Source organism: Vanessa cardui, chromosome 14 (assembly GCF_905220365.1).
Source record: "Vanessa cardui chromosome 14, ilVanCard2.1, whole genome shotgun sequence".
NCBI classification, from domain to species: Eukaryota; Metazoa; Arthropoda; class Insecta; order Lepidoptera; family Nymphalidae; genus Vanessa; species Vanessa cardui.
Genome location: NC_061136.1, coordinates 4,774,955 through 4,797,590, shown reverse-complemented (window position 1 = coordinate 4,797,590; position 22,636 = coordinate 4,774,955). Strand labels below are relative to the sequence as shown.

General features: G+C 31.4%; 3 protein-coding genes across 6 annotated transcripts; 2 read left to right on the top strand and 1 right to left on the bottom strand.

Moving 5' to 3' along the window:
• The first annotated feature begins 8,153 nt into the window (after window positions 1-8,153).
• On the top strand, window positions 8,154-13,819 carry LOC124535442 (eclosion hormone-like). 3 transcript variants are annotated; one of them, XM_047111657.1, is made up of 3 exons: window positions 8,154-8,369; window positions 8,910-9,011; window positions 13,336-13,819. In XM_047111657.1, exons 2-3 carry the CDS (start codon window positions 8,921-8,923, stop codon window positions 13,509-13,511), a joined length of 267 nt encoding a protein of 88 aa, XP_046967613.1. In that variant the 5' UTR covers window positions 8,154-8,369; window positions 8,910-8,920; the 3' UTR covers window positions 13,512-13,819. The 3 variants fall into 3 exon arrangements, with proteins under 3 accessions (XP_046967613.1, XP_046967612.1, XP_046967614.1); XM_047111656.1 differs by having other exon boundaries at window positions 8,156-8,343; XM_047111658.1 differs by lacking the exon at window positions 8,154-8,369 and adding an exon at window positions 8,396-8,615.
• Window positions 13,820-14,958: 1,139 nt separating this feature from the next.
• Window positions 14,959-19,074, bottom strand: LOC124535136 (chromobox protein homolog 1-like). Of its 2 annotated transcripts, none has more exons than XM_047111218.1 (6): window positions 18,643-19,074; window positions 17,342-17,522; window positions 16,427-16,524; window positions 15,808-15,949; window positions 15,393-15,477; window positions 14,959-15,197 (listed from the first exon to the last, which is right to left on the bottom strand). In XM_047111218.1, exons 1-6 carry the CDS (start codon window positions 18,876-18,878, stop codon window positions 15,109-15,111), a joined length of 831 nt encoding a protein of 276 aa, XP_046967174.1. In that variant the 5' UTR covers window positions 18,879-19,074; the 3' UTR covers window positions 14,959-15,108. The 2 variants fall into 2 exon arrangements, with proteins under 2 accessions (XP_046967174.1, XP_046967175.1); XM_047111219.1 differs by having other exon boundaries at window positions 14,962-15,197; window positions 17,342-17,513; window positions 18,643-19,070.
• Window positions 19,075-19,993: 919 nt separating this feature from the next.
• Window positions 19,994-21,506, top strand: LOC124535167 (DNA-directed RNA polymerase I subunit RPA12). Its single transcript, XM_047111265.1, has 3 exons — window positions 19,994-20,293; window positions 20,550-20,760; window positions 21,430-21,506. The coding sequence occupies exons 1-3, from the start codon at window positions 20,167-20,169 to the stop codon at window positions 21,452-21,454; spliced, it is 363 nt and encodes a 120-aa protein (XP_046967221.1). The 5' UTR covers window positions 19,994-20,166; the 3' UTR covers window positions 21,455-21,506.
• Window positions 21,507-22,636: the final 1,130 nt, after the last annotated feature.

Genomic DNA, 22,636 nt, shown 5'->3' with positions numbered 1-22,636 from the left:
ATTAAAATTTATAACACATTGGAAAAAGGCTTCGTTTCCGTTTTAAGGATTGATCGTCATCAGTAATTGTTGTCCTTAAAGTTCAAGCTTGCTTCATAATAAATTTCATCGAAGTTGAAAAGAGCGACAGAGAGACATTATTAATTTCACATTCATATTATCAGTATAGAGGTGCATTATAAAATTATATTAATAACGCCACTGATCCTGCCATCTGTATCGTACTGACAGAAACTTTTAAAAATTACTTTAACCAGCACGCCTTAGATGGCGCTTACTAAATTAATCTGCAATTGCAAGTAAAAAACTTTGTTTGTTTCATTGCCCGTAGATATTGGAGTTTTATTAATATTAACTATTCCTTAATTCGCCAATGCGCCGCAAACTTTGGTACTAAGATCATGTTTATCCTTTATGCTTCTTGTTACATTGACCCTTCAAACCAGAACACAAGAATCTTAACATAAGATAATAAGTATTACAATTTCTCGGCCGAAAGATTTTCTCGAAAAATTAATCTCCAATACACCGCAAATACCATTTTCGAAATCTGTATGGATATTATAAATGTGAAAGTAACTGTCTGTCTGTCGTTCTTTCACGAACAAAACAATGAACCGAATTTGATGAAATTTGGTATTAAGCAAGCTTGAACTTCAAGAAAAGAGAAAGCCACGTTTTTTGACAACACTTAACAATCACTTTTCGATGAATAAATTTCAAAAATATATGAACAACTGAACTTTATTAATTTGAATTTATTTTCTATAGTTTTTCCCGTACTTTATACTTAGAAACTATTTTAATATTAGGAAGTTCACAGATTAAAATTTAATAAATTTTTAATTGATAGGTGTATAAACGTATACATATATGTGAATGTTTGTAACCTTCTGTTGAATGAATAAAATAAAAATATCATAGTAACAGCCTGTAAATTTCCCACTGCTGGGATAAGGCCTCCTCTTCCATTATGGAGAGGGTTTGGAACATATTCCACCACGCTGTTCCAATGCGGGTTGGTGGAATGCACATGTGGCAGAATTTCGGTGAAATGAGACACATGCAGGTTTCCTCACGATGTTTTCCTTCACCGCCGAGCACGAGATGAATTATAAACACAAATTAAGCACATATATATAGTGGTGCTTGCCTGGGTTTGAACCCGCAATCATCGGTTAAGATGCACGCGTTCTAACCACTGGGCCATCTCTGCTCTAAAAAATCTCATACCACAAAGTAAACTAAACCAATAAAAATACTGTAAAAAATAAAGATTGCAAAGCAATTTGAATACAACTGGCAAATATACTAAAAGTAAAGTAAAAATAAAATATTTGGTATGTACTTAATAGATTTTTGTCAAAAAGAAATTTGGAGAAAATACAATGTCGTTATTTATTCGAATAAATTTTCTTCTTTTGTTTCTTTGTTGATCTTACAAAGATATATGTTATATTTCTCAATAGTATCTTCACCATTTATAGTAATAATATTAGACAATAGTTTTTAAAGTACTAAATATAATTTATTAACATAAGATTTAAAAACATTAAATGCACACACACAATGTGAACTAAAACTAGTTACTGTATAAGTCTTGACCGCGTCGAATGGTGGCAAGAATGCTAGCAGCATTTCCCCGTTGAATCGCAATTCTGATCTTCTGGGCAAAAAACGAACCAGCCCTCCTGTCACCTAGTGGAGGCAATGAGGCGAGGTGTTATACTTTTGATGAAGCTTTTTGCACCACTACTCCAAGGGCCAAGCGTTTCGACTGCAAAAGACAGTTTTTACATAAATCATCCCATCTTCCGGATGTCGACGTTCTATACCTAATAGGAACAACCCTCAGAAATTAAGTACGTATTCCGAGCGCGCTTAACTGCAGTATGATTCTGTAAGTTTTCACTTCGTAATTCAATTCAATTCTTAGTTTAATGGGTTTTAGTTGTGCCGGCAGGGCACAGATTATATAGCCAGTCACCTTTCGTATATCAATCGTGAAATTTTGACAACTAACTGACAGCGATACGCCATTTTGATACTTAAATCATTATCTTTACTACAGTCAATATAGCATATTGATTTCCATCATTCTCACACCCGTGAGAAAAATTCTCGTCAAAGAAGCGAGATGGCCCGGCGGTTAGAACGCGTGCATCTTAACCGATGAAGATGATTGCAGGTTTAGACATAAGCAAGCACCACTGAATATTCATGTGCTTAATTTTTGTTTATAATTTATCTCGTTCTCGGTGAAGGAAAACATCGTGAGGAAACTTGCATGTGTCAAATTTCATAGAAATTTTGCCACATGTGTACTCCGTGGTGGAATATGTTCCAAATCTTCTCCTCAAAGGGAGAGGAGGCCTTAGCCCAGCAGTGGGAAATTTACAGGCTGTTGTTGTTGTTGTCACTCCCGTGTGACGCAGCCCTACTGTAATCAACATCATGTCTCAGCGCTCGCTCGATCGGTGACGCTGCCAAGGCCTACGGGTCAATAACATATACACTTTCAATAAAACATAAAACATTCTAATGTGCAAGGTAAGTTCTGCTTGTTTATTTTTGCCTTTCCTTTTTTTAGCTCATATAGGTATAATTTCCTGGTATGATTTCCTCTCTATGACCAATTTTTAGAAAAGGGCATTGATGGCTTGCGTATCCTGACGCTCATGACATGTGGGGCTCCAAGTTTGATTTTCCTAGGATTCCCAGGTTATATTTACGGCGAGGGGAAAAGGCTTTTCCCTTGTCTTCTTCGTCAGAACGGGACAGCAGATGCAATACTCTTACGCTACTGCTCCGGTTCCTGTCCTGCGACATAATAGTTTCGCGGAAAGAAACTATAACGTAATAGGGCCTACTGTGGAAAAATACAGGTGTATTTTCTAATTATCTATTATAATAAACCGATGCGATAATAATCCGACACGATCGAAAAGAGTTCGAATGCCATAATATTAAGTTAAATCAAAAACCGGTTTATTGTTATTGTATTTAAAGATAAGGAAGGAGATTTGAGTTATTCTTCTCTTAGCACTAATAACAATGGTATTCTAGTTATTTCTATGAAATAGAGATCTATAGCAATTATAATGTCGCAGTTTTATTTATATTACGTACTGAGTGTTCGCATGCCTTTATAAAATGATTGCCTTATGTGCTTTAAATTTTGTAATTATATAACTTACACTTGTACAATAAACTGGCCTTACAGGGTGTAAGCTATATCTATTCTAAATCTAGTTTGGCGTTCAAAAACACATAAAACCTTATCATTTATAACATTAAAAAGTAAATTTACTTAAATATTCTGTTAGTATAATATCGTTAAAATAGGCGATATGCGTCAGTGGATGTATCCATTTACATGAACTTTAATTATATTATGAGGTTACTTTATGTTTTCATCAACTTGTGACTTTTCTAATAATCCAAAACCTTCAGAATTATGTTTATAAATATAACTAGCTCGCCGACCCGGCTTTCTAAGGGTCGTACTATTTACCCCAGAAGTTAAAGTACCAAAATCCATTCTTAGTGAGTGTCTACATAGCGAAAGAAGTATAAGTTAATCAAATTAATCGGGCCTAAGGATCTCGTGTGTACAGTGGTATTAAGCCTACGTATAAATAAAACTATAGTCTTAAGGAGTTAACAAGATATTTTATTTGTTAATATATATATTTGATAAGTAACAAATTATTGATAGCAACGGGGTTAGATAATTAGTTCGTTCTGATAGGAAAAACAACGTGGAATTGAATGGACGCTAGAATATACTGGCTCTAGAATAGTCTCGGAATAAGTTCAAGGAAAATTATATGAATATGAATGTATCGTTCAAAGGATGAACGCAGATTAACAAACACTGTTTTATATTATCAAATTTCTTATTCATTATTACATTGTATTACCAAGAACAATTAGAAGGTTTTTTACCACGTTAAGATTTTTTTTTAATTTTATTTTATGTAATGCTTGGGGTAAATAACATTATTAAAAATATGTGTATTTTATAAACCTATTGGTAATAATATAAGTATGTCCAGCCATGCACGTGAAAACTTTTGAATTTGAACTAATAAATATAATATTATCATAGATTACCAACAGCAATGGGTTGATAAGGATATTTCACGTAAAAGCCTTTACGCTATTTCACAGAGCAAGGCACTGTAAGCAGACATCGAAAAATAACCATTTCATCAGCATGATCCGCAATTGGAACCTAGGACGTCGAGACAACAACAACAACAGCCTGTAAATTCCCACTGCTGGGCTAAAGGCCTCCTCTCCCTTTCAGGAGAAGGTTTGGAACATATTCCACCACGCTGTTCCAATGCGGGTTGGTGGAATACACATGTGGCAGAATTTCTATGAAATTTGTCACTTACAGGTTTCCTCACGATGTTTTCCTTCACCACTGAGCAAGAGATGAATTATAAAGACAAATTAAGCACATGAATCAGCGGTGCCTGCCTGGGTTTGAACCCGCAATCATCGGTTAAAATGCACGCGTTCTAACCACTGGGCCAGAACCTCGTCTTTATTATCACTAGAACAACGAGATATAAGCTTTAACATTGCCTTGTATTGCCAATACGCTATCATCCGGTTATATCCCTTCGAAACCAGTGTAATTATATTGACTAATATATATTATTGTTTGTACCGGAACATGACAACGCTTGCTTGTGTTACTTAGCTGTTAATTAAGTATTGAATATGTTTATCATATTATTCGCATGTAGTACTTTGTATAAGTTATTTTAGGAAGGTAGTTTAAAAATAAAGTTATGACGTCATCAATTTCAATATAATCATCGCAAACTAATCTAATTTCTCAGAATACAATTTTCGATTCGATATTTTAGATGAAGTCAAAAGTCAACATCAAAAATCTTAATTTAAAATATAGTTACACTAACTTATTGATAGTCAAATATCTGTCACTTCCGGTTTGGAAATAACCTCGGACCTAAAAGAAACTGGCGAAAGAAAATTAAATGTAAATTTTTTGTAATTATTGTTATCATTCTGTTACAAAAATATATATTCGTCATTTGAAACAGCCTGGAGGCATTTCATTCCCAAATTATTAGTTTCGTATATATATATACATATATATAATATCCTTAAGCACTCAACGCTCTTTAACGATTCTTTTAAATAAGATTTAATATTATTGAATGTTAAATGTGAACGTTAACTTTGTAATATCTCTGAGTAAGATAATTGAAAGGTAACTTTCATTGACGTTATAACAAGTGTAGATATAAAAGTGCGATGTATAATATTTATTTTCTAATAATAGATCTCGAGCTGATTTCCACCATCCGGCTTCTGAGTGTCATTGAACAAGAGCAAGTTGAATCTCAATTTGTATAATAAACTAGTACTCTCTTGTATCTAGATTCTAGATGTTTCTCGATGTTTTTGTTTGTATTATTAAACATTGCATAATAAAAAATATATATTCCAAATAAAACATTAAATAATTACTACAAAAATAATACAAAAATAAAGACACCAATTTCCATCCAAAAGTCGTATCATACATATCTTCATTATTAAGTAATCTGGTTTATAAAATTTTAATATGACTGACAGTCTAAACCACATGGTATAACGGGATAACATTTAACAAAAGGCTTCGATTTGGAAATAAATTAACACTAAGATAGGCTTTTTGAAAATTTACCTCGTGAAAGGATTAAGTGAGGGATGAAAGATGGAATGGAAATTAGCCAATTCTGATAAAGACATCGATATTTAAGTTTTCGTTAATGAGTCAAAGGTTAGAAGAGGAATATTATTACAACTTTATTTTTTTAAAACAGCTTAAGAAGCTTTTATTTGGAATTAAACTGTGTATGATAAATCGTCGCTTTTGAGACTTTTCGTCACTGAATTGTATTTAATATTTAGTCTTCTCCTTATGCTTATTATCTAGTATATGAGAATCAAGTAATAGATTACATTGATTTTCGATTAGAAAGGCTTACTATATTGTATTATTATAATAATAGCGTCATGCCTCGGCTTTGCATGTTTACAATTTGTAATAAAGAAAATGATATGATACAAATATAACTTATACCACATACGACGTAGATATCATGAAGCTTTCTGCGTTCCAGAGATAACCCCCTACACATAGATTTAGCCTCATTATAATGATAATATCAATAAAAATAATTTAACAGTAATAATTTCCACAATCTAATTAAAACACACTTCCATTTGTATAATGGGAGCTTGTGATCTCCCGTGGTTCTTAGACAAGCTTGCGTAAGGTTTACTATTAGGTTTCAGTAAATAATACTCCTGATCCTCCCAGATATCAGAGCCTCTAATCATCTTCGTCTTCCTCTCTGAACACAATGGAAAACCTTCGGTAAGACCGAATAGACTAAGTTTTTATAATTTAAAGTTGTGGGTTAGCATTGAGATTTGAACGTGACTTGAATATATTGCTTATGACAATTTGAAGCTTCTATATAAATCTTCCTTAAATAAATAATTTGCCTGATGATTCTCGATATCTCATAACTCTGAGGATTATTGTCGTTAATCGGATTTTGCGGAAAGTTTTAACACAACGATATATATTTGTATATCCGAGTTTTCATAAATACGAATTATTGAAAATTCCTCTTAAATTTCCTTATACTTCCTAAATTCTACTAATGATGTAATTTTGATAATTTATTCAAATGCTAAAGCAATTTGATATTGTAATTAATGCTTAAAATAATTTGATGAAAGCTTTATGATAACTTAAATTATTAAGGCAATTTATCAGGAAGGATTTCCAGGATCGAATTAAAACTGAGGGCCGTAAGCAGTACTCATACTTAAAGTATTCGGCGCCATAATCAACATATGAATACGGTAATAACATCAACTCATTTCAAGTTTGAAATTACCATTAATACAACGTTTTGGATATAAGTATCGACCGCGTGATTTCATATGCGGAAATGTTTTAAAAATTAAAAATCAATCATAGCAATTCTCGTTTTCCGGCAGGATTACGAATCTCTACATTAGGAAGTGTTTGGATCACAATTATTGTGATTTAAATAGATTGTGTGATAAGAAACCGCTTCCTAAATGCTATTACAATGCTGTTTAACATATTACATATCGTTTAACGTGGCAGAAACCATTGCTGTTCAAAACAAGTCATGCCTTGAAGAGTCTAGAAGAATGCCGGCAATGTGACATGACAATTAGTTTAATCGTCGATGTCGAGCAACGTAGTACAAGTTTATATCTACAGGTTATTTACATTTGACTTTTTGTTCGTTCTTGCGGAAGTTGAAACCACCTCAGTCCTAAATATCGGGTTATGCTGCGACCGGTTTTCGTATTATTATTTTTTTATAGGAAATTTTTATTTTATTGTTGTCTTTGACTCGAAATGGATCTCGTTATTTTTATTTACGTTTCAAAACATCAACAACATTTAAAAAATATAAATCGAGAAAATATTCGATATTTATTTAATGAATTCAAATCGATATTGTGGTAGTATTTTTTTAGTTTATCGAATAGCCCGTAGTCTCATCAAACATAGGCATTCAGGGGCCTGGGGCAGTCATCGAAGGCTACCCGGCCAAGTCTAAGACTAAAGAATACTGTGGATAATCATATCGATTATTAATTGGTTAATTTTTATTTTCATTCGATTTATCAATCATTTCTTTTTATTATACCTTTTAATTTATCGATGATTATATTTATACATTTATTAATATGATAAATTACACTTTTCAAATTCGAATATAGAATTTAAAAAAGAGTAATATAACTGAATAGGTCCAATCAATGAACTCACTAATATCACAAGCGTAACTGTTTATTATGCGAAAAACTGGTTTTATGCTAACATATTGCAAGCCATTCACCGTGATGTAAGACAGCATGCATTACGATGATTACATAACAGTGCGTGACGTCAAAATATTGATAAGAAATTAAATAGAACCAAGTCCACGTTAGTCTTGATGATCGAACTTCCTACATAGAACTTTCGGCTTTCGCAAAGTACATGAACCGTTTCCTGGGTTAGTCCTTATTCACGCGTGCTAGGTACAGCCTGCGCCCCACCCTATAGCGATCGTACGAGCATAGTTAACTCGTTTCATATTTAAGCACGAATCATTTTCGAGCGGTCGCTGATAGACGAATTTTTCATACAAATACAAGAAACTTTACATTGAAACGAGCCAACATCGTATCATTCATGATCAGAGTGCGGTGTTTGGGTGGTTTTCTCATATTCTCCGATTTGAACTATTCGTATATACCTCTATGAATTTTAAATTGGTGAGTTTGGTTTTAGAACTCGTTCGGTGAGTATGATTTGTGATTATCTGCCGGATCGTGTGTGTTTTTATTTACGACGTTCCATTATGTATGGAGGAAGTAAATATATAATTGGTTGTGAAATAGGAAGTGTTTCTGTCGCATAGTTGACGTAGTGATTTCGCGAAGTTTACTAGTTTCCTTAGTACTGAGTTTACATTGTTTACGCGCGGATGAAATTTTTGTGTCGCTCTCATTAAATAAGTGTCATAATTCGTTAACGATATGTAGATGTAAAGTATACAGCTTCGTTCGATATGAATTGCTTTATTTATTTGAGATTTTTAATTTATATTTCTATATTTAACTGTGATGGACATTATTAGGTACAGTAATGCTGCATATATGAAATTTAAAAAAAAAAAAGAAATCGTCTTTTTGGTCAAAATTAATCCTTTGAGCTTTTGTTTGGTCTCTATTCAATGTTACTGTAAAACATAGCGTTTTAAAGTAAAAGAGATTTATTTATAGGTAAAATTAATAAATATAAGAATCAAAATACGCCTGGTAAAATTGTCTTTTTTCAGGTAACTCCAATATGGTCGGAAAACTCACAAACATCTATACTCTGTTCACCGTTGCCGTCTTTCTCACTTATTTGGATCACATCAAGACAAATCCAGCTATTGGTAAGCAAAAATCAACTTTATTTACGTTCATTTAAATATGATGTATTTATGAGTGATAACATATTACCTTTCTCTTTTAATATATTTAAAATCAACTTTAACTAATTTATTATAACCCTAAGTCTGTCTTTTTTATTGAATTTATTAATATATATTTTGTACAACGTGATATCGGGAACTATTATTGTTTACATTTTATAATTATGTTTTGTTGAATTAAATAATATTATTTCTTTCCTAAATCAACAAAAAGATCTTTTATATAATATTTAAAAAAAATAATTCTAAACACAAAAATAATACCTTCGAAATTTCAATCAAATACGTTTTCATTTTGTGTAAATTAATTTACCGTCGTTCATTATTCATAATTCCGTTATTATTATTGAATGTTCCGGTTTTAATAAAGTTATTTATTAAGGAATGCTTTGCGTATTTCGTATTCCGGGGAGACTACATTGCCATCATTGAGGATCGACGTGAATTAACATAACTGAAACCTTTAGTAATTAATAATAATATTAAGTGTCAGTTACGGCTAATTTTGTATGAAAATCTTTAATACGTATTCACGATTGTATTATGATATTTATCACTTACCGACTGAGAAAATAAGGTTCTTCCTGAAGCAACAAGTGGAATTTTCTATATGGTAATGCAGAAGAAATCGTAGCGAATAAAATTATGTAAAATATCCTTCAGAACAAAAGTTAAGATTGTACAAATCATAATAATAACTATCGTAAACAGAAAATATAAACTTAATTTAATAAAGACAATTAAAATATCTTTCCAAATAATTTAAAATTTTAAAACGGCTTCATAGTTACTATACATTTCACATTACTCAACCTCGTTTGTTAAGTTTAATTAGTTTAGATAAAATAATTCCAATTCAAAGATTTAATTTAGTAAAATGAACTTCTTATACATTTATTTATATTGAGTATCATAAATTTCTATGAAAATGTCAATTTACAATCTTGTCAATGAAAATAAATTATAATTTATTTTATAACTAATACGATTTTATTCAATAGTAAAATTTATGAATGTGACTCTAAAATACTTTTAAGAATGAAGCTGTCATTTTGAATCTAAATTCGAATGTATCAACTCATTAATAGGACACGTCAAAACTCGATCAAAGATACTTTCAATGTAAATATATTTAAAGAACTACAAATATAAGAATTCAAAAGTCGAGTATATTCAATCCTAAAGTTTACAGATTCTTCTTGTTTCTTTAATCTGTTTACATAAACTTCAACGTCATACGACATAATATAACACACGGTAAGAAAATAAGGCGAGATATGTTTAGAAATTCTAAAGGATTTTAAGCACGTATCTTTTAATTATTATGTAAACAAAACTTCAGCGTATTTTGTAAATAGCTGTGAAATATGTTCACACGACTCAACTTTCTACGTTTTGCGGTTTCGCATAAAAATAACGTGTCTTAGGTGAAAAATAAAGTGAAGACGCGCGTGCGAACCGAGGCAATGACCCCAATCCGCGTTTTAGCCGGTTTACTTTCGCCTTATTATTACGCAATTTCACCTTACCCGCTTACACTTGACCTCGTAACAGTGTCGTTTTGAATGAGTGAAGAAGTTAACGAGAAAAACAGTGAAGCAATAAAGAATAGATTACTTGCGTAACGCTTATTCGTTGGATTTAGGTAATTTTACCGAGACCTAAGACTAAAATGATTAAGTCATGATTGCGTTACAAACCTTAGTCATACCTTTTTACATTATGTAAACATTATGTATGTATAAAAATATTTGACACTTGAGTAAACCAATAAAGATCGATTACAGCATATATTTGAAAGCTAAGAACAAATTCTAAAATCAAATATGAATCTGTAAGATTTGAAAATAGTTTTAAACTTTATTAATATAACAATAATTAAATTAAGCATAACATTCAAAATATTTAACAAAATATATAATTATGATACAAATATAAATAGAACATTAAAAGGCTGGCCACCGCGATGTTAGTAAAAAAAATCGAGCTGAATTCCACTTCTGTTTCTTTTTTATCCTTTCGGCTTGCAAAATTAACTAACAATGAGGCAAAACTGGGTTACTTCTATTAGGAATAGGGGAAAGTTGCAAAGATAGACCACGTTTCAGGCGATAGATGTAATCTTTAGTCAGCTTGTGTGTTCTTCTTTGCAATAGAGAACGTACTTGTTAATCCTTGTTCTAGATAAGAATTCAGGGTTCACTAGTTACGTTGGAATTTTGTCACATTTATTTTTAAGGAATTTATTTTTCTATATATTTTTTCTTCATAAAAATTCATACGATAGTTTTCATTAACACAATATTAGCGCGTTTTTTTTATCCGACTGTCAAAGAGTAATGTTTTTCGGACCCTGTATTCGAATAATCGATTTCAACCATATTCGATTTTAAACGAAACGAAAAAGTTGTCAAAATATCTTGGCTGGGTATTTATAAATATGTAAAGAGTTGATTTTTATGCTTATTTTATAAATTAAAATAAAATATCAAAGAAAAATCTTCGACAATGATAGTAGGAGATCGGATAAATAAAGTTTATTTTATATTTGATTTTAAAGTGTGAAAAAAGAGAAACCTAAAAACAAAATTGTTTAAAATTATTTTTAATCAACATTTATAAGAATTAATGGTGTTGTAATCTGCAATAACCTACGGTCTATACACATTCATGCATACCCAAAACAACAATTATGTGGTTTAAAATAAACGTAATGTGGTTTAAAATAACCGGCTTCCATCTGAGATTATTGAAAAACTTTAATTACATTTTACTGTTTTTTTTTTATTCGAAAATATTGCTCGTGCTCATTGACCATTGTCACCACTGATGCAAAAATACATACCTAAGTTGACCTTGAAGTTGTTCACTATTTCGCAAATATTAGACATTTCAGAAATTAGAAGTAATTACTTTCATCTAGTCGAATCGTTATTTCTGACATATACATGTTTCAAAGAAAGAAAAATAATTACCTATTTCATCTAACATTCAATATAAAAAGTTACAAAAAAACACCTACACCATTTTAATTACACCAATGATGTTGTTGAATTACACCATATTTTGTCATCTGCCACATCATCGTTGTTAAATTAATTACAGATTATAATTATAATTTATAACCAAATAACAAATTTAATTTTCGTTTTCTTGCTCATTTTTAGTGCTGAATTTATTGTTTCATAAAGTTTTAGTAGTATTTTTCTTGCAGTATTAAAAGATACAGGAACATTATATGACAATTATTACATTTTAAGGACGCACGCACTTGAATTACGAAATCACTTTAAGGAGATTGACCTTAGAAAGTTTAATATAAAATACGGTTCTGACAGGCCGATGAATTCATTAAAATTATAAATTGAAAGTATTTTTTGTTTTTATGGTAATTCTCTAAATCGACTTTAATGGTATAACTTGGCGTTATTTTACCATTTTGTACCAGTCCATTTTACGTCTTTACCATCTGATGGTAAAGATGTAAGAACCACTATTCGTTACTCGTTACAGTCGTAATTACTCCAATTAAAAATTAAAGTCAAATATAACACTGAAAATGTCTATTATATTTTACGACAGTTATATTTGATTTATCTGTTCCGTTAATTCTTTGTCTTTAATTTCATCGTTATTAGAGCCAATATTACATTTACGTATTGTCGTAAAACCGCCGATGTCACATTATTTATTCGCGTATTATTTTTACTTTGTCGACTTGATAAATAGTAACACGAGTCGCGACGACGACGCGAAGATTTTAAGATCGCGTTAAGCGCTTTTATATTGTGCTTAAAGTTTCGCTAATGTACGAGTAATTTATCTATTTTACGCGTCTGCGTAATCTCTTTTTTATCTACATGGGTTGTACTTACTACGTTAGTATACTTTTTTATAAGGAAAACGTCGTTGGCATTAATTATTGTGCCACAATATATTCTTAAATATAGTATCGAATGAAAATATATATTTATTTCATATGACATAGGAATTAATCAGACTGTAGGTCATTTTAATTATTTTAATAACGTACGCTATTATTTGGCAAACATTTTTTCCATTAAGATCGTAAACACTGAGAATACAAAAATAACAGAAAAAGGTTGTTTACATGTATATTTACTTCCCTTCTTTGTTAATATTGTTTTTTGCGAGTAAACATTAAAAATTATTATAAGGCGATTTAAGCATAAGGTAAAAGTATCAAATATTTTGGTCTGCATTTTGCTCAACGGTTTATTTATAAAGATTACAATTTAATTATCAAAATGTATTTATTTCACAGCAACCGGCTACGATCCTTTCGAAATCTGCATAGAGAACTGCGCTCAGTGTAAGAAGATGTTGGGCGCTTGGTTCGAAGGATCCCTCTGCGCTGAATCCTGCATCAAGTTCAAAGGGAAACTGATTCCAGAGTGTGAAGACTTCGCGTCTATTGCGCCTTTTCTCAACAAACTTTAAAAAACCTCTAGATTGTCTATGTAATACTCGCTTCGATTTAAAGGTCCTGTCAAATACTTAATAGTTTATAATTTTTTTTTATTTTGAAGTTTAGTCGCGAACTTCGAATGTAATGCCAAAGCATTTAAACTTTAATTATGTAAGTCGTTACTTGTACAGGGTGGTATGATATAAGATTTTTGTATATTAGAGTAAATAAATAAAATATGTTATTTTTAAATATCATTTATTTCTTAGACATAATTTTATTTAAAACGATTCGTACACAGTAATTTTAGGAATATCAAAAATTAGCAACGGTCACATTTTATCATCTATTAAAAAAATACTTCATTTTGCACCTCTATGGAAAACGAAAGCAATAAATCCTATCTTCCTGGAGTAAATATTTTTATATTTATAATTTATCCATTTCATTTATCAAGTTCAGGGTATTTCTTAAGAAAAAGTTTATAATATCCAGACCTAATAAAAGCATTTAGAGGTCCTACACACTAATAGGCTTGACTTAATTTACAAACATTCATTAAACGTTTGTTGAATATTTCAATCACTTTTAATATATTGGTATTACGTTATTTGTTCATTATCCTCCAACGTACATACTCTGCTACCACTATGTATTTGAAATTGGATACTAAGATGTTATGATTCTCTCTCCTTTATATTAGAACATAGCGATAAAAATTTTAAAATCTGATGACGCTGTCTTTATACTAGTTGTCCTCCATGACATTGCTCATTTTTGGGCTTGATTATCAGGTATAATAGAATGGGGATAAATTAAAGCCTGAGACTGACTCACTTTAGTATTTAAAATATTAGTTTAGATACTATAATATCACATATCTTTTATTCAGCAATCATGAAAAAATGCATGCATTGTATCTATGTATCTTCATCATAAAAATAGTTTAAAAATATGAATACAACCCATTAATTAATCAGTGACAAACATATGTAGCAAATGACCCAATTAAAAATACCAATTTTTTTTATGGTATAGGTTGGCGGACGATCATATGGGCCACCTGATGGTAGGTGGTCACCATCACCCATAGACAATGACGCTGTAAGAAATATTAACTATACTTTACATCGTCAATGTGCCACCAACCTTGGGAATTAAGATGTCATGTCCCTTGTGCCTGTAGTTACACTGGCTCGCTCACCCTTCAAACCGGAACACAACAATACTGAGTACTGTTACTTGGCTGTAGAATAACCGATGAGTGGGTGGTACCTACCCAGACGGGCTTGCACAAAGCCCTACCAAGTTAATGATATCAGTTCAAAACATAAAAATGCAGTATTTTGTGGGAAAATAGGAAGTCTAAATATTATTCAGTTAACACATACACTAACGCCATCTGCGTTAGTGTCTGTCTATAGTCATACCATCAGATCATCAAATCAATCATCATCAATGGACTCAATAGTAGCTAATCTTTTTAAATAGCATATAGGATGTATCTTCGAAGCTTAAGAATGTAACCTTTAATAATAATTTAAGGTACATACTCAAATACAAATATAATTTTAACTCAGTTATTGAATGACGTCAATAGTCTTTACTATTGGCATTGTAAAACGCGAGTCAGTTGACTGGCACCTCTATGGATTGACTTTCAGGTTCTGATATCGGTGGCTGTGGTTCTGGAGCGGGCAATTCAACTGGAGCTTCTTCTGTAACAGTTTGGTTTAAAATATTAAAATTCGATTTTCAAATTTAGGACAATTTTTTTTTTTATTATAAAGAAGGTATTACATGCTGATTATTAAAGAGGTCTACTCTGATCAAAATTAATAGTAAAAAATTAGAAAAATTGTAAAAACTAATGCATAAGTGCTGCAATATAATTAAAAAATTAGTACAGCTACCTGTCTGTGTGGTAGTGGTAGTATCTTCCTGGCTTACTTCCATTGGGGTTTCAGTATCAGTCTGTGGAGTTTCCAGTGGTGGAAGCTGAAAAAATTAATTTTGTTACAATATTAAACAAAGATATTAACCAAGAAAATTGATAAACAATCGGAAGCTGCAAGCAAGTTTAGAATGTATTTGTAAAGATTTTATTCTAAAATCCAACTCATCCAGAGTTTCTGACTGTTTCAATCTGACGGTGACAGTCTTATGCCAAAATGAATCAACTCACAAAAACACTCATATTTAGTGGATGGGCCATTGGAGTAAATAATGAATTAAAAATAAATGCCATAAAATGTCTTATCCATAATACATATAACATTCTAGTTATAAGGTCATTTAACAGTGTTAGTGTTATAAAGATGGACTCACTTCTGGGGCAGCCCTCGGCACTCTTCCCACAGCATGTCTTACACTGAACGGGGCACACTGTTCATAGTAGTTTATCACAAAGTCTGGGAATGACTCTCCTAAGTCGTGTCCTGGGACTACATCCATTTCTTGACAGTCTTGCCTAGGGATAATAGCATAATTATTTACAAATATTTATAAAAAAAGATTACAATTTATAAAAAAATATACATTAAGCCTATGTCTTACTAAGTACCAAATAATTGCAAGATAATATGAATTTCAGGCAATAGCCACATGAACCACATAGGCAGTGCAATAATTATATTTTTGACCACAAAAAAGAAACTTTGTATATAAGATATATGTAGTGTTCATTGTAAAGTGAACTGTAAGGTTCTTTATGAGTAATAAATTTCTTAAACCTGAAATTAACTGAATTTTTTTATCATTCATCATTTCCTATCAAAATATTTATTTAGTATTTGGTTCTTCATGTAATTCTTTGCTATTATTTCCAACATTTAAAGAAATACAAAACAAAGCATAAACTTCATAACAATATTCAAGATGAATACAAACTAATGGAACTTGCTTTCTTTAACGTTTAGATATTAAACCAAAAACCACCACAACCTACCATTTTACTAAAAAGTATAGTGTGCCATGGAAAAGTTGCCCTGCCAGAATTTTCTCTGGTTGTAGTCCTCTCGCCAAGCCTCTTGGTTTCTCTACCTCCTGTAATTAAAATGTATACATATTTATTTATTTTAATAAACAATTTCTTTCAAAAATATGGAAATTTAAATGGTATTTATGTTGTATCAGAAACTTAATGTAATATTATAATTACAATGAATACTTAACAATTGGTCACTAGACTTAAAACTTTTTGTTTATAGGAAATGTGAAGACAAAAAAGTTTGAAAATTAAGCCGAGATGGCCCAGTGGTTAGAATGCGTGCATCCTGACTGAGGATTTCGGGTTCAAACCCAGGCAATCACCACTATATATATGTGCTTAATTTGTGTTTATAATTTACCTCGTGCTCAGCGGTGAAGGAAAAGATTGTGAGGCAACCCGCATGTGTCTAATTTCATCGAAATTCTGCCACATGTGCATTCCACCAACCCGCATTGGAATAATGTGGTGGAATATGTTCCAAACCTTCTCCTTAATTGGAGAGGAGCCCAGCAGTGTCATATTTATAGGATGTTACTTTACTTTTTTTTTATTTGAAATGAGACACTAAATTTAAAATTTTTTTTTTTTTTATGGCATACGTGGCAAACGAGCAGGAGGCTCACCTCATGGAAAGTGACTACCACCGCCCATGGACATCTGCAACACCAGGGGGCTTGCAGGTGCGTTGCCAGCCTTTAAGAAAGGAGTACGCTCTTTTCTTGAAGGTTCCCATGTCGTATCGGTTCGGAAAAACCGCCGGCGAAAGCTGGTTCCACAAAGTAGTTGTGCGAGGCAGAAAATGTCTGAGAAATCGCGCTGTTGTGGACTTTCGGACATCAAGGTGGAAAATAGTAGAACTAAATCAATTACCTCAACTTTCTTTTTCTTATCTCCCCTCTTTGCTCGTTTGCGCGTTGAATGCCCCTCCTCAACCTCAGGAGGTGCAGCTACCTCTCTTTCTCTCTTTAGGCGAGCTTCTTCATATGCTGATATTAAATCAGGGCAATCTAGATTATCTTCTGGTTCCCATGTGTTATCCTCACTGAAAAAACTTGTTCTTGTATTAGCAAATCTTGGCACAGCTTCATCCATGGAATTTAAGAACATAATTAGTTCAAATCCCCATGTTTAAAAGAGCGAAAATTAATGTCTTTTATTTTAGGTACATAATATATTGTACATATGATTTCATATGCGTATGTTTTTTTATAAGTGATTCTTTCACAATTAAGATTATATTTCACAAATTATGAAATCAACTCCAAGCCATAAACTGTTTATAGTACAACAAAGTAAAGGGTAGTTTTCAAATTCAAATTAAAGGTGTCAAAAATAATAATATGTTTTACCAATAAACTAAGTGGACAAATTACTGAGTGGCTACAAAATATTGAAAGTGGCAACATGACAATATAAAATTTATGCTACTGCTTATACATCATCAGTAGTATATCAATTCTCAAGTAGACAATTATGTTTAGAACTGACTAGACAATGTAACAGTAGCTCGTTTCATAGTAAGAAATGTAATGCCTACTGCACTAACAAGGCTAATGTTTTTCATTTCATAATAAATTTCCAAATTCATTATTCCTCTATATATCTTAGTCACAATATCTTTTATTGCTAGCTTAGTACTTACATAAACCTGAGAGTTTTAGAACAAAAATTAAATAGTGTTTCTGTCGTGAGAAAAAGCAATTAGATAGATTTTTATTGCAGGCATTAGGTTTCTAACACCATTTACAACAGCAAACTTTTTTGGGAAATGTATTCTTGTAAAGCTGTAAATAAACATATCTTCTTTTGACATGACTGAAACTCATTCAATAGTTGCCATATATTAATTTTCATGACATATTACTAAATAGACTGACTTTCTTAAGTGCCTTAAGTGAGCACTTAGAAGCTACAAAAGATCTTCCTCTCTTAATATTAATTTGAAATGACAAATTGTATTTACTAATGTTTTTTAAGTATCTTGTATTATCACAGAGGTTCAGATGGATCTCGGTAGAATCTACTTACCGAACCAGTGGTAGCTTCACTTAATATAAAATATGACTTAAGTTAAATGATGATTAAAAAATGGTGGTAAAAGCCCACTTGAATGAAGTATATTTGGAATAAAACACGGTAAGTTCACTATCTTATAGTTTGTATATACTTACTTCGAATAACCTTTCCACTTGAGCAAGTATTCCACTTTGCCATTTTTTATTCTCCGATCTAATACTTTCTCTACCGAAAACTCTTCGTGTTTACCGCTTTGAGGTCCAATTATTTCTGATGGCTGTATTGGAGGTTGTATTGGTAATTTGTCAGTTTCCATCGGCTGATCAACTTGCATCGTAGGATCCACGGCTTGTGGATAGGTTAAATCGGTGGATTCTGATAGAGCTTCCATTGTAATTTCCAATTATAATGTACACTCACTATATAAGTATTACAGAATTCACGATCGTGACATTTTTATGGTTAAAATATAAACATTGCAAATATTACAAATAACATTATCTAACCTTGAAATTAACGCCAATATTATAATTCGTGTTAAATCAGGTATTAGAATTAACTCAGATAATAGTTAATAAGTATATTTTTAACTATGGATGCAAAGAACGGTTAATGTTTAAGCTTCAACATCGGTTTAGTTTTACACAGACCCAAACATCACAACAAAAAAATAAAGATGTGAAATGTGAATCGTGAAGTGTCAACTTGTCAAGTGTCAACTGTGAATTCTTAATAATTTATCTGTTACTTCTTTTAACTCGTTTATTTAGGAGCCAAAGTATCATTGAGACATACATAAATATATGTACTGAGAAATAATAATGGTTTTATGAGAAAATGTGATACTTCTAGCATTGGTACATGGAACAAACAGAAACTTGTTACTCCTGTTACTCGACTCAGAGTTAGTAACTTGCGTGGGGCAATATTATTAGTACGCTTCTATAACAGGATCTTAGAAAGCGTTCAAACTGTTTCTGTGGCCAAATAAAACAAAGTTAGTGAACTCTTATTTGCGAAGGGTGAAATCTTAATTAGTGAGTTCATGGTTGATAGCACCTGGTAAATAATAACAAAATTGTCAATAAAAGCAATGTTGAGTTTCTTGCACCACGCCAGTTCTTTTGGGGTCAGGGTGTTTTGTTTACGGAACTGGTGGCGGTGGTCGTGTTTAATTTGACAATCAATCAGTAAAATAATTTTAATAACTACGACATTAAATAAAGAATTTAATTTGATTTATATCCTAGTATTTTAAGTTATTTGATGTTGATATTATTAGTGATGTGTTAATGTAGATAATACGTAATTCCTCATTAATAATTATATAAAACAATATATTTGTTGTTTAATTAAACCTTTGTCAACCTTACAATTATTTTTGCTATTAATATTTTTTGTTATACTCAGCTAAATTAGTTTGTATCTAATCTGGTTTTGTTTAAATTGACGATATTTGAATTTTCAGATTGGCAATATTAAAATACTGACAGCTCACAGCTCTACTAATAGCAACATTTATGTTATTGTAATGGACTAATGTATGTTTTGTGTTTGCAACATATATAACCTCAAAATACAATTTCATGTAATGATTTCTAAAATTGAGCAATAACTTCATAACATTATTGTTTAAAAGAAGTATATATCATAATCTTATTGTTATTCAAAGTATTATAATGCAAGGAACCGGTCCATTTACAAGTACTTCTGCATTTTGTGCAAAATGTGGATCTATATTGCCCCTTTTACAAGAATTTGGATCTGTAAAATGTTACGCATGTAAAGCCATTTATGACCCTGAAAGTAAGTTCTAATTTGTATCTTACGAAAATTTACATACAAGTTTATTAAAAGCTTGCATGTATACAACATAAACTAATAACCCTCATCACCTGTATTTTATTTGCTTTTATTAATAATCAATAATTTAAAAATGATGTACTATTATAGTGTCTTAAGTTTCGTAACTCAAAGATTGAATATTGTAAATCACATGGTGTGAAAATATATGTATTATTTATATATTTATGTTACTCTATTAAAACCAACATTTTTTTAGGTTTCAGCAATATAAAGTTCAATTACACAATACATTTTAATACTGTATCAACTTTAAACAATGATAACATTATAAATATGGACAATCCAGAAGGCCCGGTGGTAGAAAGAAGGTGTCCTAAATGTGGCAACGATAGAATGTCCTATGCTACATTACAGCTGAGATCAGCTGATGAAGGGCAAACAGTGTTTTATACCTGTGTTAATTGCAAGTAAGTAATATACTTGTTACTGTATAATTGTATCAGCTTGTATTAAATGGAGTCAGATTGATTTATGAGGATTTGTAAACTGAATATTCTATGTTGTCTATCTAGATATAATTTAACGGTTCTCAAAATTGGTTTGTGATATATGCAATAACTTTACTTTATATGCAATAAATGTACTTGGTGGTAGGGCTTTGTTCTAGCCTGTCTGGGTAGGTACCACCCACTCATCAGTTATTCTTCCACCAAATAAGCACTCAGTATTGTTGTGTTCCGGTTTGAAGGTTGGTGGCACATTGACGATGAAAGGAATAGTTAATATTTCTTACAGCATCATTGTCTGTTGATGGTGTGGTTACCATCAGGTGGCCCATATGCTCGTCTGCCAACCTATAACTTAAAAAAAATAAAAAAATAATAGTGTGTAATTTGATCTTTTTAACAGAATAAAGATCAACTTGTGATGTGATAGTCCTCTTGAATATTATGAACCTATGTTCTGATACAATACATTTTGTTATCTCATAACAAGACTTAACCTCCTTTAACATTGTCAGTGTTTTGGTATTCATCTATTTCCATTGTTAAAAACAATAGCTAGTAAAAATATCACTGTATGTTTTGATATTTAGATTTACAGTACTTAATTCTACGATTGATTTGTTGTTTCAGGTACAAGGAAACAGAGAATTCATGAAACAACCTTAGGAGACAATGTACATATTATAACTATATCTTTGTAAAATAAATATAAATAAACATAATTAACAAAATGTTTTAATTATCTTATTAAAATAGTCTGCATAAATATATTTATTATGACTCTATAGTAGATGTAGCGGGATATAGCAGATATATTATCAGTGTACAAAATAGCAGAGCCATTATCAAATGGAATATTCAAATTTCTTTATTCTTTCCTTGACTATATCCTACATGGTCCTATTGTAACACTTTATTATATAGCCTATCATTTTTCAATCCAAGGAAAGCATTATCAAAAATGTTTATTTATTTATTTATACTTTATTGCACCAATAGTTAAAATTACTCAAATGATTTGAACAAAATTTCCACGAATGAAATAGGCATTTCATATTTTGATTTGTTTTATCTTTGGGTAGATCTTATTTATTTGAAAATCATATTTTATTCTATGTTTGATACATCCTAATAACATTTTAAACATATTGAATAAAATGTAGATTTTAAGCGGTTTTTTTTTGACAGTCAAAATAAGTTTGTGTCAAAAAACAGTTTTTGAAATTTCACATCCCTAGTTACCTTTATATTCTTTATATAAGTAAACTCATTGAAAAACCGGTCTTAATACTTATATCTTTAAGAATAAAATCGAATGCAATGCTTCAAATGATCGTCTACATAATAACGTATTTTATTTCCTACCACGCGGGTAACTCATACGAAATTGCTCTCTCATTCATGAGGATCGCGACCCCGACCTTACAACGGAGCTTGTTGTTGACTGTTTTACGTTTAGGGCCATTGCACACATTAATATAAAGTTTCTTACAATATATTCTCAAACTTTTATCGTTAGGCCGTACAAAATATACATAACGTTACGGCAAAGTCTTTATTTTGTTAAAACTAGCGTCTACTTCGAGTCGCGGGGAAGGCAAGAGAAGAGGAAAGATCAGAGATCTGATGGTATGAAAGAAAGAGATCGATAGATATCACGAATTCTTCAGTAGTGGCAGGCCCGCCGCTAGCTGTTCTGTCTCCCGCGTGCAATACCTATTATGCCGCCCTTTCTTTCGCTGCAAAAACACATACCACTTTTCCTCCACATGAGGTGGAGTGTGGGGTGAATACCTACTAAAAACCCAACGTGAGCACCCACTCCGTCTTTTCGGAG

What these genes read in the sequence shown, in the direction of transcription:
- LOC124535442 (XM_047111657.1), top strand. Translation starts at nt 8,921, where the DNA reads ATGGTCGGAAAACTCACAAACATCTATACTCTGTTCACCGTTGCCGTC. An exon ending in CAAGACAAATCCAGCTATTG is followed by an intron (nt 9,012 to 13,335) that starts GTAAGCAAAAAT and finishes TTTATTTCACAG; the next exon opens with CAACCGGCTACGATCCTTTC.
- LOC124535136 (XM_047111218.1), bottom strand. Translation starts at nt 18,878, where the DNA reads ATGGAAGCTCTATCAGAATCCACCGATTTAACCTATCCACAAGCCGTG. An exon ending in CTATACTTTTTAGTAAAATG is followed by an intron (nt 15,950 to 16,426) that starts GTAGGTTGTGGT and finishes TATTATCCCTAG; the next exon opens with GCAAGACTGTCAAGAAATGG. An exon ending in TACCACTACCACACAGACAG is followed by an intron (nt 15,198 to 15,392) that starts GTAGCTGTACTA and finishes AAACTGTTACAG; the next exon opens with AAGAAGCTCCAGTTGAATTG.
- LOC124535167 (XM_047111265.1), top strand. Translation starts at nt 20,167, where the DNA reads ATGCAAGGAACCGGTCCATTTACAAGTACTTCTGCATTTTGTGCAAAA. An exon ending in AGCCATTTATGACCCTGAAA is followed by an intron (nt 20,294 to 20,549) that starts GTAAGTTCTAAT and finishes ACATTTTTTTAG; the next exon opens with GTTTCAGCAATATAAAGTTC. An exon ending in TATACCTGTGTTAATTGCAA is followed by an intron (nt 20,761 to 21,429) that starts GTAAGTAATATA and finishes TTGTTGTTTCAG; the next exon opens with GTACAAGGAAACAGAGAATT.